The 16,887-nt window shown below is 33.7% G+C and overlaps 1 protein-coding gene across 1 annotated transcript; it reads left to right on the top strand.

Moving 5' to 3' along the window:
• Window positions 1-379: 379 nt before the first annotated feature.
• Window positions 380-15,621, top strand: Oseg1 (intraflagellar transport protein Oseg1). The gene is made up of 21 exons (XM_088266014.1): window positions 380-447; window positions 643-753; window positions 1,192-1,422; window positions 2,957-3,173; window positions 4,194-4,344; window positions 4,883-5,037; window positions 5,520-5,717; window positions 6,414-6,680; window positions 7,112-7,276; window positions 7,639-7,877; window positions 7,967-8,120; window positions 8,336-8,491; window positions 8,955-9,112; window positions 9,588-9,862; window positions 10,449-10,605; window positions 10,710-10,904; window positions 11,591-11,699; window positions 13,546-13,705; window positions 14,375-14,559; window positions 15,101-15,259; window positions 15,347-15,621. Exons 2-21 carry the CDS (start codon window positions 692-694, stop codon window positions 15,500-15,502), a joined length of 3,549 nt encoding a protein of 1,182 aa, XP_088122140.1. The 5' UTR covers window positions 380-447; window positions 643-691; the 3' UTR covers window positions 15,503-15,621.
• Window positions 15,622-16,887: the final 1,266 nt, after the last annotated feature.

Genomic DNA, 16,887 nt, shown 5'->3' with positions numbered 1-16,887 from the left:
AATTCATGGAAATGTATTTACGACACAATTAGTTTAGTATAAAAACAAATAGTAACGCTTTCCAAACATTCTTTAGATTAGTTTGTCATTTATATTTGGACATCAATATTTTTAGTGATTTTGGTTACGGAAAAGAGATTGATAAATACCCTGTTGTATCAAATTAACAAAAAAAAATTCATAAACCTTTTTTTTATTACATTTTTTGTAACTTTATGTTAAGATTTTGATTGCGTAATAGAAAGTCTGCTGACCCGGGTGAAGGTATTTTCTGGATGTATAGGCGCCCAATCTATTGCACCGAATTCGTAAATCGAATCGAAAAGGTACATATCATTTCGCCCTAAGTACTACAATATGAATCCTGGTTTCTATGGGTACCGCTTAAAGTCAAAACAAAGCTTTTGAAAGCGATTTAGTGAACTGAAAAGCTTATGACGAAGAAAAGTTATTGTTTTTTTATAGTTGATAGTCTTATATATCCACTTTTTACTAATGAATAAAGTTTTTTTTCCCCATAATCTTTTCGGTGTTTAAAATAGAAACCCTTCCATGATATGTTGTTCCTAAGTTATTTAGTTTAAGATGTTAATCAGCTGAACTCCTTCAGTGGTTTTATTTATATTTTGTGGTTACTTATAGTGGTTTTGTTTATATTTCCATAAGTATATTTAAAAACAATACTAACAAAATGCGTGTAATCCGAAATTGGATGTTAAAAATCCAAGAAGCAGCCAGCGATGAATATTCTTGGTATTTTATTTTTATTATTATTAAATACTACTACATACTAAACATGTCTCAAAACAACGATATTCTTAAATAAATAAAAATCAATAATGTTTTTTTTTATTTTATTTAAGAACATTTCTTAACTAAATAAATCATATAATTAAAATGTAACTTTGTTTTAAAATCACTATAAATATTTTATTATAACTAAATTATAATGTCTACCGGTTTCAAAGCTAATCGCTTCTTTATCAGTATTGATTAATACTATTAATCAGTCTTGATGAAGAAGCGGTTAGCTTCGAAACCTGTAGATATTATAATTAAGTTATTATAAAATATTTATAGTGATTTTAAAACAAAGTTACATTTTAATTATAAAATGGAAAATCACAAAGTTAGTGCTTCAAATATAAATTATAAATAAATAAATAAATTTAATTTAATTTTTAATTTTAGTCTCCATAGCATATGCTATAGTCCGGATGGAAGTCAACTGATTGTTGCAGCAGATGAAAATATCATGGTCTATAATCCAAATGATGGTATTCTAATAAAACTTTTGCGAGGACACAAGGACAAGATATATTCAGTTGCTTATTCCAAAGATGGCAAAAAGTTTGCTTCAGGCGGTCAAGATAAAACTGTCATTATTTGGAATTCGGATCTAGAAGGCATATTGAAATATTCGTAAGTCCAGATTATCCATTAGGTCACTTTTGTAAGTTACGCAGTATACGGTCGCATATTGCAATTTCAATAAATGTGGTTATCTTTAACGCATTGACTACTTAACTGTTGTCTACCTTAGTTGATTATTGATTCTGATGATTATTGATGATTGAGTCTGCAAATTGTGCTTTAAATTAGTTAATATATTTGAAAATAAACTATTTAAACAACATTTTCAGTGTGTCCAAATACTTGTTCACAAATCTGGATTATCTCCAATTATAGGAGTTAAATTTTATATATTTTTTTTTAATATTTTTTTTTTATAGAACTTACAAGAATTTGAGTAGTGTGGTTGTCAATAATGGGTAGAATTGGTGAATGTTACACGTGTGTAAAGTGATCACTTAAAAAATAAAATAAAATAATATGAAATTTAACTCCTATAATTGGAGGTAACTCAGATTTGTGAACAAGTATTTGGACACACTCAAAATGTTGTAAATAAATTAGCTGGTCAAATTATAAGCTTCAATAATAAAAATGAAAATGATATTTTCTGGCGTGTCTCATGAATGTGATTATAATCCAGGATTCGGACCTCACATACTAATAAAAGAGCTTCTGCTCAGTAAAAAGCTTCTTTCCATCTCACCAATAGATGTCTCTAGTGAAGTTGATTCAAGAACAATGTTTCAAAATTGGTTCATATATATGGAACTTCCAAGAATTTCAGTAGTGTGGTTGTCAATAATGGTGATTGTTACATGTGTGTAAAGTCATCACTTAAACCAGCATATGACGGTCGTCAGCCCCATAAATGCCCAGACTTCCATATTAATAATCCATAAAAAATAGTCTAAAAAGGTAACTTCGGAATTATTAGAAGCAAATTTAATTCCATTTTGTAGAGAATCATGTGCTTCAAATGATTGTGATGTAAATTCAAATGGTTGTGATGGTGATGGTGCCAGGCTAGATGGTCCTACAACTTATTGGTATCCATCAATGAATTTTCATTGGTTTATTTTTCCCAGAATGCGAGTCAATGTGTTAATATTCTACCCCTGGTTTCTGAAGTGTGAGACTGATCTACCTTTATGATTTTTTTAATGTTTACTTTATGGAACATCTTTAAATTTAAAAATAAAACACTTTCGTAAAGGTGGAGACTGACCGGAGCATTTCGTCGTAATATAACGTCGTAACATCGCTCGCGGCGAGCATCAGCGAGCATCCGAAACTATGGATGGAGCGCTCGGCTCGCTGTACTGACTGCCTGAATGCTCGCATCGTAATATGAAATGCTCCGGTCAGTCTTCACCCTAAGACCACTTTTGAGATTATAAACGTAAAGACTACTAATTTCAAGAACTACTGATGTTCTCACCAACAAGTAAACATACAAACTGTTATTTCACAATATGCATTTTAATTTTGAAATGATCAAGCCTTCATGTAATTTATGGCCAAGAATTCAATGTCATCATGCTGCACCATTCGGAGCGGATAAACAAATTTTCAATAATATAACGCTTTTTTATGGTTGCAGACATAATGAGCCGATCCAGTGTCTAGCGTACAATCCAGTCACTGATCAACTTGCTTCTTGCTCTACGGTTGACTTTGCATTTTGGTCTTCAGACGTAAAAGCCGTGCAAAAGCATAAACTGGGATTTAATGGAAGAATATCTTCATGCACGTGGTCTCCAGACGGCCAACTGCTAGCAATTGGATCAATCAGCGGATTTGTTTCCTTGAGAAATAAGGTAAAGTAAGAGATGCGAGATTATCGTACATGATGAATGTCTTGAGCAAGTGCAAGAATTAAGGAAGCATATCCTCAAGGGATGGAAAAGTGGATAAAGATATTGAGAGAAGGGTGAATGCAGGGAATATAATAAACGATACTTTGAATAGAGTGATTGCAAATAAAAATATGTCAATAAAAGCTCAACTGGCGGTTCACAACAGAGTGCTAGTACTGACACTGATGTATGGAAGTGAAACATGGAATTGGCAAAGGAAGGATAAAAGCAGAGTGAATGCCGTTGAAATATGATCCCTTAGACAAATGTCTGGAAAAATCATTGTATGACAATAAAAAATGAAAATATGAAAGGAATGTATGGCCAAACTAAGGAAAATTGAAAAAAATTGAGAATAGTTATTTAAAGTGCTATGGACATGTTGAGCGAATAGATAACAAGAGAATGACTAAGAAAGTATATTTGACAAACGTGAACGGGAGACCAGAACGAATAAAGCCGAAGAAGACTCGGCACGACCAGATCTGTCTATCAATCAGAACCTAAAATCTGGTGGTGTCAAAAGTCTATGTAATTGGAGGGCATGTATGACTAGATGTATGAAGTGAAGGAAGCTAGGAGTGTTTGTCAGGACAGAAGAGTGTGGCATTCCATCTCCTCTGCCTAACCCTGTAGTGAAATGGTGTGACGGTAGTAGTAGTAGTAGTAGCAGAAATAAAGTACCCATAAATTGAATGGTTAGATTTTAAAGTTTTCATTTATTAATTCGGCAGTAACCTTGTGGGAAAAAGGATCCATTTTTAATTAAGTTTTACTTAGTAAATACCACTATTTTGTAAACTCTATTGTGATACGTGTTTTGGTTTTTGTCTAATTTTCAAACCGTGTTTGAAATGATGCGGAATGCATCGAAACACGTGTAATAATAGATTTTACGAAATAGTGGTATTTACTAAGTAAAACATAAATTAAAAATAGATTTTAATGTTTTGGGGTAGAATCAATCTCTTTATTTTTCAGGTTGGCGAGGAAAAAGTTCGGATTAATCGTAATGGACATTCTGTCTGGGCAATTCATTGGACGGACAATTTTCTTCTTATCGGAGATTGGAGTGAAACTCTATCATTCTATAATGCATCTGGGCAACAAGTCATGAGGGAGAGGCCATTAGGTAAATATTCTGCTTCTTCTCCGCCTTATTCATTGTTACTGAGGGTTGTGACCCTTGTGGAAGCAATGACTCTTCTCCAGTTAACCCTTGACTGCGCTGCACATAGCGCTCAACCTTCGAGATGCCTGCTGCTGCCTTAATTTGATCGGTCCATCGTGTGGGGATCTTCCTCTCCCTCTCTTCCCCCCCAGGCTACCAATCACAACCAATCGTTCCAGGCTATTCTCGTTGCCACACGCAACGTGTCAATGAACTGGAAAATCCGTCGGGTACAGACATTGGCCAGAGTCAAGCCATCCAAGTGTAGTGACAAACAAACCAACCATTTTCGATGGGGTATTTTTTTTTAAAATTCTTATTTAATACATGGTTCCTTAGACTGGAACAGATCACCTTACCTTCATAAAATTAATATTAATTACAACAATAAAACTCGGTGCCCAATCTATTATTTGCTGACAAGCGCTTTATTAGGTCTGGCTACTTAAAACTTCACTTTTAGGGCAACACCTTGATGTCAATTTTCATTACTTTTCAGGGTTACTTCCTACATCTATCGGTACTTTGGGTGGTAACATTTTAGTTGCTGGTACCGGGGGGTGGGTTATTTTAACTTCAGAAGGAATACCTGTATACAATGAACCAAGCAAGTGGGTTTGGTCAGTACAAGGAAACCTTAGCAGTAATTCGATAGTGAGTACTTCTTTATAATTTTCTTAAATAAAATTACTGTGGTTTCTGTATAAATATTGCAACACACAGATATGTCACATTTGACATGACATGTCGACATCACGTGGGTTAGTCATGACGACTAAATATGGTAATATTTGTGCTACACAATATTAACCTTTAGACGCTCATGCGCCGCGTGCAATAGTGGATGTCCACTTCATCATAAATATGCAGCACTCCATACATCTGGAATGTATCCTAGGAGAAGTTTTTCTTTGCAGCCTTAACAAGCGCTCTGCATTAATGTCAGTGCAGATCAAATAGATTTTTGCTAAGGTAAATGCTTGAAGCATGCGAATATCTCCACTAGTAGCATTCGTAAATGCAAATTACTCATTACGAGAGGTTCCATTGTATATGGGAACATAGTAAATACGCAGCTTATGATTTTGGAGTGTTTATCAAAAATTGTTGATTATTAAACACCACATTTTTTTCAGTCTTTGGGAAGTCAAGATGGTAATTTGTGTTCCTACTCAATAATATACAACACAGTTCATGGTCTTTATAGAGAGAAATATGCCTATAGAGAAAATATAACTGATGTCATTATACAGGACTTGACTTCAAATGCTAAAGTTCGAATAAAGTGTCACGACAGAGTACAAAAGATTGCTATCCACAAGAACAGGCTAGCTGTAAGTAAACATAAAATATTTAAAAATACATTGATACCTTCTTTTTTACTCTAGTTTTGCTATAAAATGGAATTTTTTTTTAATTGATAACCAAATTTAATTTTAACATCCAAGTGACACTAAAATCTAGCTGCGGCTTATGCAACACCACTTATCATGGCCTTAATTAGACTTCAACTTTTTAAGTTTTATAGCCTATACCTACTTGCGAGTAGATTTACTCTTTATGTTTAATATTACTATGTATAATTTCATTGTAATTCATGAGTGAGTGTAATTCAACACTCAATAATACTAATATAAAAACAATGTAACGCCATGTGAACCAAGTACATACCTATATTATCTTTTTATAAATATTTCTCCGCCTCCGTAGTGTAATAGTCAGCCCACTCGGCTACTGTTCTGGAGGTCCCGGGTTTGATTCCCAAGGAGGGGTCAAATAAATATAAGTGATTTTTCCACTCTAATATTTATTCACCTTTCCTTCATGTGTTAACGATCAAGATAGCACTGTGTTAATATGATACAGTGCCCTATGCATCATTGGGGTGTGGATAAGGGTTTGATAAATATTTCGCAGAGTCCAGATGCAGATGCATAAATTCTGGGATTCGAACAGACTAAGTGAAGTATATGTGTACATAGTTTCTTCTATATCAAATTGCATGAACACAAATCAATGTTCCCTTATAGGTCCAACTGCCCGAAAGGATTGTTATTTACGAGCAAAGGTCTAATGAAGCGATGTTATACAAGGTTCGAGAAAAGATTCCAATAAAAGCGGAGTGTTCTTTACTGGTTATAACCAGCAATGCTTTGCTCATGTGTCAGGATACCAAACTCCAGATGGTGGGACATAACAGTTCCACCTTTTGGCGTGTGCCTGCGTCAATAAGATATGTAAAGGTGACATTCGTACATAAAAAAGAGGTTCTATTTTTGGGATTGTCTAATGGCCAGGTAAATTATCAAAACATTTTTTAAAATTACAACTATGTAATAACATAACTATCGCGCTTTATCTATCATTTCACTGTATGGAGGATGGAACGTCACATGCATCTGTCCTGATATACCCCTAGCTTTCTTAACTTCCATACATCTCTAGTCATACGTTATGTAGACTTGACATAGATAGATTTCAAATTCTGATTCATGTAGTCCCGCAAATCTTTCTTGGCCGTCTTTAAAGGCGGAGACTGACCGGAGCATTTCGTCGTAACATAACACGTTATGACGCGAACATTTAGGCAGTCAGTACACCGAGCTGAGCGCTCCATCCATAGTTTCCAATGCTCGCCGCGAGCGATGTTACGATGTTATGTTACGACGAAATGCTCCGGTCAGTCTCCATCTTATGTATCTTACTAATTGTTGTATACATTTTGTAGATTTGGAAAGTTAGTGTAGACATCCCAACTGCTGAAATGTTTATAAGTATACCAAATGCAGTTCGATGTTTTGATTTAAGTGCTACTAAATTATACATTGCAATTGTTGATGAGAATTCAGTATGCAGTGTCTTTTCAGTTGCAACAGGCCAAAATATGTTCTCTGTGAGTACAACCCTAATCTATTTTAGTTGTAACTTGTGTGAATTGTTCTGGTCTTATGTATAAAGGTGGTGATTTCTAAAATGCAAATAGCTGTTTTGCAATACTAAGTATGTGGTGAATATTCTATTTGTGTTTTGTCGGTGGGAAAATGGAAACATCTGAATGATCTATACACAATATCCCCATATGGACTACTCGCATTTCTAATCCAGAGTTATATTTGTAAGAATTGCATAAATCATTCTGGTTTTCCGGTCAATTTATTTAACCATTAAAAGCACCTGTTTTCAATATGTAGGATATTATTACATATGTATGAGTATTTTATCAAGTTTTCATCTATTATTTTTATATTGCTTTAGCTGGAGAATGTATCCTCAGTGTCATATCATATTTCCTGTGACAATTTGCTGGCAATGTCTGGTGGAGGAACATTATCAATCAAGGTCAGCACTTTTCCCGAGTTTTTACAGCCTCAAAATGGTTCAGTTGTAGGCTTTCACGGAGGAAAAGTATTTTGTTTGCAATCAAACTCGATGCAAGCAATCTGCATCCCACTTACTCATTCCATTCATCAATATATAAGAAATAACCTGTTCACGTAAGTCAATTGTTGTTCCCATATGTTAATGGTAATGGTTATATTAGATTATAAAGTTTTAATGATAATGTACATTATGTTATTTGTAGTGAAGCGTATGAGGTAGCGTGTTTAGGAGTGACATCGTTGGAATGGGAACATTTGGGTTTTTCGGCACTAGAGAAGCTTTCTTTAGACGTTGCTAAAAAAGCATTCCAAAGAAGTGAAAATATTCCTTACTTACATCTCGTTGACTCATTGAAGGTAAATATATTTATATACCCACATTAATATAAATTAACTTCTTTTTCTACATTGTTACATATATTGTTTCATAGTGAGAAAGTTCTACTTTTCCCTAGAAGCTTATGATTAGTTTAAAAATCTGACAAGACAATTTTAGATAAGTACAAGTGTCACATAAATATTTTTTGCCTCTTACGGTATTAATTAACTTTGCTGAATTTATGATTTTTAAGGAAACATTAAGTTTGGGAAATGAATCTTTGGCCCTGGCTGAAATATGTGCTTTCCGGGGACGATATGAACAAGCTGCTAAAATATATGTATCTCAATCACAACACAGTTTGGCTCTTACTCTCTACACGGATCTTAGGAGTTTCAGCAAAGCTCAGGTAAAAATATTACACATATCAGTTTCTTAAAAAATAATTGTACTCGAAGCTACAAACAGACAACTTTGTTAAATCATAATACCGCACGCAAAAATTGCAAGCAAGCTCTCCCTATTTACCTTGATACCGCTGCATGAAAAAAAATTACCACTCGCACCCACAGTATTAATACAATGAAAATGCCAAGTCATGGACCATTCCAAAATCAAAGTGGAGATGAATTGACGCAATTATAATATGGTATTGATGCTGAATTTCATGAGTTCCTCATAGCACTTTACATACCAAAAATATGATCATCAGTGGCATTAAAGAATGGCTATCCGATGACATAAAAATTAAACATAATGACATAAATCCATCCAATGACACAAAATCATCCAATGACATAAAAAAGCTAACGACAAGCAGAAAAGCAGAAAAATCAAAGCCTTTATTAAAAAAAAAGAGATATTTGTTTTAGGAATTTCTAGGTTCTGGCGATAGTATTGCTTTGGTCAGGAAGAAAGCAGAATGGGCTTCACATGTAAATGAACCTCGTGTGGCTGCAGAAATGTTCCTAGCAGCGGGAGACATAAAAAAAGCTACCGAAATAATGTCCCAACAAGGATGGATAGATATGTAAGTAGTATCTTGCTAGAATGGCACATCAAATTGATAGTTTTGCAAATCATATTTACCTTTTGCTAAATTTTTAGGTGTAAGGTTTGCAAAAAGACAATTTTGGAGTGCCATTGCTTTAATTATAAAATTTAACTTTTTTCCATTCTAATATGATGTCTGATACATCGTCCTCTTACACACGTAAGAGAGCGATGTATGGGGTTATTGATGTGAACATAGGCTGTTTCCCCTAACTAAGACACAATGAAAAGTATCAATATATACTACAAAATGGAGACATAGTAGCTACCTATGTTAAAACAACCATTTCAGATCCTAGCAATGATAATTGACTACATTCTGAGGTTTAAAGTTTGAAATAATTACAAGATAACAGCTAAATATGTATAAGATTTTTAAAAAAAAAGGATTTTTCACCCTAACTGATACTATATATATTAGTGAATATTTTAATTAACAAGATTTGTTACAGGTTGATAGAAACCGGGCGCAATATAGACAAGGGGGCTGCAGAGAGTTTACGGTATGTTACAACTGCATTGAGAGACTTGGGTGAGTTGGAAGCTGCAGCAGAAATATATCAGAGACTCGGTGATCAAAATTCTGTAATCTTGATGGCCGTGGAGGCAGGCAATTGGGAAAAGGCTTTTCGTTTAGTTCAAACGTCTCCGGAATTCAAAAAATATGTCTACATTCCTTATGCTCAGCTGATGGCTACTGAAAATAAATTTATCGAAGCTCAAAAAGGTATATTTAATAATCTATTTTATTCAATAAATAAATAACTTTCTAATCTTACATTTTGTATGTTATTGAATCAATCTTAAAAAGCTAAATAAGATAGTAAATTAGTGACATTGTTGCACAAAATTAATTATTTATCCAATTTAACGATGATATGTGGAGCGAATGGATAACGAGAGAATTAATAAGAAAATATATGTAGCGAATGTGAGAGGGAAAACAGAACGGGGACGACCGAAAAAGAATTGACACGATCAGATCAATCAGAACCTAAAATCTGGCAGTGTCAAAAGTCTGCGTAATTGGAGGGCATGTATGACTAGATGTATGGATGTGAAGGAGGCGAGGAGTGTATTTCAGGACAGAAGAGTGTGCCGTTCCATCCTCTCTGCCTACCCCTCAGTGAAACGGTGTGATGGTAGTAGTAGTAGTAGTAACAACGATAACATTTTCATATTTGTGCGATTCTGATGACTTACATCACAACATCACAACACAAAATCAATTTTGTTAATTTTAAATAAATGGCCACAAATTATTTACACACAGTTTTTCCCACGCGCAATCTGATTTATGTTTATTGTTTTAGCATTTTATTTAGGTGGTGAAACTGAATCGTCAGAACGAGTTTTGAAGATCTTAATCAGCAATGCATTAATAGAGGAACGATTTAGTGATGTGGGATATTTATATTGGCTTCTTGCTTCACAGTGTCTAGAAATAGCGAACACAGCTGAAGATCCAAGGTATATTTTATTTTTAGTAACCTTTTATATCCGATGTATTTTAAATAATTACAAGCATGCCATACAAATTTTATAATTTTAAAAAATTCCATTGTTTTTTTCAGTTTATGTCAATCAGCACTGATGAACTACTACGAAAATGATAGATTAGCTATGATTTATCACGCTTTTGATTGTGTCCACCAGTCAGTTTATGAGCATTTCTCTTTATGCCAACCAGAAACATTATTTAATGCTGCAAAAATTACACTTTCTCTGATCGAACCATTTCCAGAACCACCTAAAGGCATTTCTTTATTGTATCCTTTAAATTTTACTAAATTTTAAATTGCTCATGCTTACATTTTTCATTTTTTTTTAGGAGTGTTATTGTCACTATCCACCTCTCAAACAATTTCGTAGAACTAATATCGCATACCAATAATATAACATAAGTCAGAAGATTACTGTTCGTAGAACTAATATCGCATACGAATAATATCGCATAAGTCAAAAAATTACTGTTATATTATTTTACCATAATCTCGCTAGAAGTTTCTTGGATATTATACATTTACATTTTTTTTTAAAAAGTGATAAATTTAAATGGGCAGAATTCTGGATGTATCGTTAGTGATTATCGGAGTCAGGCAATGAGAGGTCATACATACTCTCTCTCTGGTCTCAATCCTGCGGATTGGTCGGTAGCAACAGATGACGTCTCTTTCGCCATTCTCGCCTATTTTCGGAAGTCCTCTTCAGCTTCTCATACGTCGAGCAGCCCATCGTTCAGCCCCTTGTCGCTTAGGTATTCGCGGCGTGGGCGTCCTCTGGTGTTTATTCCCTCGATCCCCAAATATAGAGGGGATATACTATACTAGACCATACTGCCTCCCCGAAAAAGTGCTTCATATTTATGAGACATTTATAATAAGCCACTGTAAATTAGAAGATTGTGATTTTTTCTTATGCATTCATAACATATTTATCCTCAACGTCTACACAGCTGTATATATCTTTGCCTGGCCAAACAGGGTCGTAGTCTCGGAGCTAACAAGCTTGCCCGACAAATGCTAGATAAAATTCAACAATTGAAAGTTTTACCAAGGTTCCAGGTTTGTGAATTCAAATTTTCCCATCATTTTTTAAATTGACACTGATAAAATTCATGTTATCTTCAATATACATATAATAGTTGTTTGACTAAAGTAGTGACTTTCTGGGCCAAATTTTTTTTATTGAGTTGATTCTTTAAAAACTTTGCATCCCGGAGAATTGGTTCGTTTAGACTCTTATTATGTAGCGTACTTGTTAAGGTGAAGACTGACCGGAGCATTTCGTCGTAACGTAACATGTTACGATGCGAGCATTCAGGCAGTCAGTACAGTGAGCCGAGCGCTCCATCCATAGTTTGGGATGCTCAGTGATGCTCGCCGCGAGCGATGTTACGACGTTATGTTACGACGAAATGCTCCGGTCAGTCTCCCTTAAGATGCAAAAATATTATATTTTGTTTAGCTATTCAGAAGTAATTCCTTATAAATATGTATGTACAGCAAGCGCCTACCTTGTCCAGATGAGTACTGGTCCATACAGCAGTGCTCCGGTAGGAGACTATAATACTGTTTGAGTATAATTTGTAGATAAACTTACTAGGTTGACTAATGTGTAATATATTCCACAAATATCTATGCTATCTTGGTATAATTATTTACTCCTCAAATGGTGAATTATAAAATATATATGTAAATATAAAAAAGCTTAATAATAAACAGTGATGCTATTATCATTATTTATTTTTCAAATGGGAATGAGTTTCAGCAAAATTGTCAATTCCTTGAAATGTACCACTTTTTTTATAAATGGTTTAATTATGATGTGCTTTTAGCCCTACACTTTTGCGTATTTTAATACAATATATTTTCAATGGTTGCATAAATATTATTTTGTAAAAAAAGCGAAAAAAATTGTCATATATTGTTGTATCATTGATTGGTTGAATCAAATTTATTTGAAATTAAAACTAATTCTCAATTTTTTTTCAAAATCTTTGATATCTCTATTTCCTTTTAATTTGTAAAAAAACACTAACCTTTTTTCTCTGTAAAAAGACCCATAAGAGCGCTTGTGTACTACACGTAATTTTATTGTCCAATTTTTTTATGGTCCGGTGTAGCATGAAAAAAAAAACGGATGATGGGCTTGTGCACTTGTCCCTCTTTCTTCGGATCGGTGCGCGATCACGGTGCATGTGAACTCGATCACGCTAAACTGTCAAACTTCATAGTAGTTCTGGCGGACAGTAATATTCCGTGTAGTGCACAAGAGCCCTAAGCAAAGAGTCGCTGGATTTGTTGCCACGACATAAGTAGGATTTTAACCCTTACCATATAATATACATGTAATCATTATTATAATACACTACTTATTAATTCATTTTGTCAGAAAATCATTTCAAATTATAGTTTATAACCCCTGCCTTGTGGTGTATATAACATAGAATTTTGTCCAGCCTATCACCAGTCTGATGATGTTGGTAATGACGACTCGACTTTATACATACATAGTTTTTGTTTTCCTTTTTAGTCCCACCAAGAAATGTCAGCACAATACTTAAACCATATCAACAATTTTATTGCCCACGTTAAGATATCACTATAAATCTTGGTACTAATTGGCATTTTTATAAAAATAATTTGTTCTGCCGAAACATTATTTTCACGGCATTGAATGCCAAATAATAATTATATTGACATTGATTGAACACAGGTCTTATTATAATCATTGGCTAATTTCTAACCCCTGCATTCTTATAAAGTATTTATAGCTCTTGTCATATCTTCGTCATGTTTTATGTGAAATTGGCCCTAGTAATATATATATTGACAAAACATAGTTAATATATTGAGACACTGTCACAATATAAAAATTAAAACTCATTATCATCCTTTTTTTGTTTAGGAAAGTGTGGAGGTGTTGACATTAGTGTCATGGGCAAGTCCTCACAGCGATGGGGGGTCCCTCGCCCCCTTGTGCTACCGCTGCTCACACCGACTCCCTCTTCTGGCGACCAAGTGCCAGCACTGCCAACATGCATCATTCTATTCTCATCTAACATTTGGTAAATAAATCAAATATCCAAGCGCAATCAATCTAGGTATCTTCCCTTAACACATCGCTCACTCCTTTCAAGAACGTCATAAATCAAAAAACTTAATTTTTCAGGAAAACGTTTATTAAGTTTAAAAATATAATACAATGTATTAAAAATAAATATCAAGCCACTTATTGAACTTTTTACTATGCAACAGATTTTTCAGGCAAAACCTGGAGGTTTTTTCTCCATTTGAAAAATATTTTGTAAATTTAAAAAAAATAATTAAACAATACCTTTTCTTCAAAATGCAAAAACAACACTTTCTGCCCAGTAGCGGGTAAATATTAAGTTTAAAATATGCCTCTTTTGCTGGGATATAGTACATTTTCTGGGTATTTCAAAAACATGCACAACTGAAAATTGTCAATTTTTTATTTATGACGTTCTTGAAAGGAGTGAGCGACATCACCTTGATGACAGCTTCTGCAAGCGCAGATGAAACGTCAGCATCTTGGAATTATGAAAACAATGGCGGAATAACCCATGAAAAAGTAAAAATAAACATAAAAAGCTAAAAAATTTCTTCAAAAATGTTTCGCAACTGAGTGGGTTCTCAAAGAAAAAGGTTACCTATTACTAATTATAAATTGCCCCCAAAAGTTATTAACACATTTCTTTCTTTACATGATGAAGAATCTCTGCCCCTTGTTGCGTTCACGCCAGAAGATGGAATTCCATTTGAAGAAGCTATACAATTGATTGAATCTACAGCCGTGTCTCCGGGGTATAGATCAGAGATTGAGATGCATAATGCGGATGTTTTACAAGTCAATGATATGGCAGACTTTGATGATACATTCGCAAAAAAACCATATGAGGTGATATTCTGTTGGGTATTTGAAAATAGCATTAAGAAAAAAAATAGACCAAACTGACAGAAATTGATATTGTATGTGACCAAGTCAATACTGCCTCGATGCAGCACAGTACCCTAGGCACTATCTGGGTATGGATGGGGGTTTTGAAACATATGAAAATGTATACGCTATTAATGTGCTTCGGATTCTGTATGTGTTTCTAAATTAAATTATTTAACCCTTTCCACTCTGACCATTTTTTCTCATAAGTGATCAGCTACTCTGATCAAAAAAATGCAACTTTTTTCTACCATTAAGATAAATATTTTGGTTCCCTAATTTTGGGACACTCTGTCTGGCAATTTGTATGACCATGTTAATTAAGATTAACTGTATTTATCTGAAATATTTTTTGGTAGAATATACTTGGGTGATAGAGAAATCAGTGATTTAAGTTATACCTGCGCCGGGCCAGACATTGTGGCCTACGGAGCTGCCTACTAGAATCATACGGGCCAGAATGTCTGGCCTAAAGAGTGGTAAGAGTTAATGTAATTTTTAGGAGGACCAAAACGGCATGGTTGTGTGTTCCCGTGAGGAGTTGCAGGCGATACCCGCTAGTGAAGTTTTGGTGATCCGCCCGCCTCATCCTCTAACACCTCTACTGTATAGGAACATTATGCCTGACCTTCAGCTCCAAGCTTGTCCACACTGTTATAAAGTAAGACTCTTTGATTGCCATCACACAGTACTGAAAAATTATCTAGATTTAAACGATTATTAACACGCCTGTTTATGTTTGTTTCAGTTTTTCTATGTTGACGATTTGGAAATGCAGCTCATCACTAAAGGATGCTGTGCATTTTGCCGATCTTCAATGTCAGACAGTGGATTAGATTTAACACAACTGAACATGTCTCCTAAGCGTACACCAAGATCAGCAGACCAATCACTATCCTTGTAGTCAGATTATAGTAAAAAAATTATAGAAGTTTAATCACATAGCAAAGAATAAAATTTGAAGCAAAATTAAAAACAAGTTACTTATTAATAAATTAACTTTGTTAAAAGTATCACTGGAAATTATGGTTTTTTATTTAACCTCTCAAGTAGTATGATATTAATGACATTTTAAAACATGGTTTATTCAGTCCGTAAATCATGAACTAACCGATAAATGACATCATATATCATCATCAATGGACAGCGTTAATAGTCCAGATCCCGACACAATCTGCAAATATTTGAGAAATAATTACTTCACCTGATATTTTATGGCCCCATGGTTGGGTCGGTATGCACGTAGAGGGTAACACGGGTAAATTATCCTTCAGCAAACCTACCTGCAGAACTTGAAGAATGTCAATTTAGTAAACTTTTGTATGGTCTAAATTAGTAGAAATTCCATTCAAGATCCGATGCAGATATTTGTCAGGTTTTTTGTTAGTAATCCAAGGTTCCAGTGTATTATTATTACTCTAGATAATGCTCATTATATACAGTGCCCTATGAGTGATGGTGTGGGTAAAGAAAAACAACAATATGTAGTGGGTTTTTTAAAGAAAATATTCATTATTATTATAAACATTTATTCAGTAGCAGAAATAAACTGATTTAACATACGATTGCTAACAAACATTTTTCGCAAATATATTGTGCATACCTATGATTTTTTTTATAAATTATTTTATATTCAATGATCTGTCTTATATTTCTAAAAAAAACTTTTAAATAAAACATAATTATACATATAGGATACTAATTTTAACAAAGAAAAGAGTGCCCAAAAGTTATTAAAAATACAAAAAGGTCAAAGATGTTTATTTTTAAATTGACTTTTAAATAAAATGTGTATATATATATATATATATATATATATATATATATATATTTTTTTTTTTTTTTTTGGATGCTAATTTCAATACGGGAAAATATTATTCAAAGATTATAAAAAGGTACTTAAAAGACCTTGGATATTTATTTACATATTATGTATCTAAAAATAAACTTTTAAATAAAACTTATATAGTTATCCAGAATCACCAACTCTGCCAACAAACAAATTGCCATATCTTTTAGTAAATTCAAAAAATATGTCTCAATAATATTATTTTCCTAAAATAAAAGTTCCTCTTCTCATGCATTTAAAAATCAAATGTATTTTGTTCTACTGAAAAGTACCAACTATCAACGACAATGTATATTGCCATCAAATGTGTATAGGGTAGAAAATTGCTAGCTCTTAGCATAAAACTATTATACTTTTGTTCTGCTCAGAACGGCTATTTAAAATTAGTGAATTTTTGTTAAACTATGGCACATTTTTATATGTATGTGGAAAGAAGTGAC

This window comes from Brachycentrus maculatus, unplaced genomic scaffold (assembly GCF_059751285.1).
Source record: "Brachycentrus maculatus isolate JH-2025_06_01 unplaced genomic scaffold, ASM5975128v1 h1tg000261l, whole genome shotgun sequence".
NCBI classification, from domain to species: domain Eukaryota; kingdom Metazoa; phylum Arthropoda; class Insecta; order Trichoptera; family Brachycentridae; genus Brachycentrus; species Brachycentrus maculatus.
This window is presented reverse-complemented; position numbering and strand designations above follow the sequence as displayed.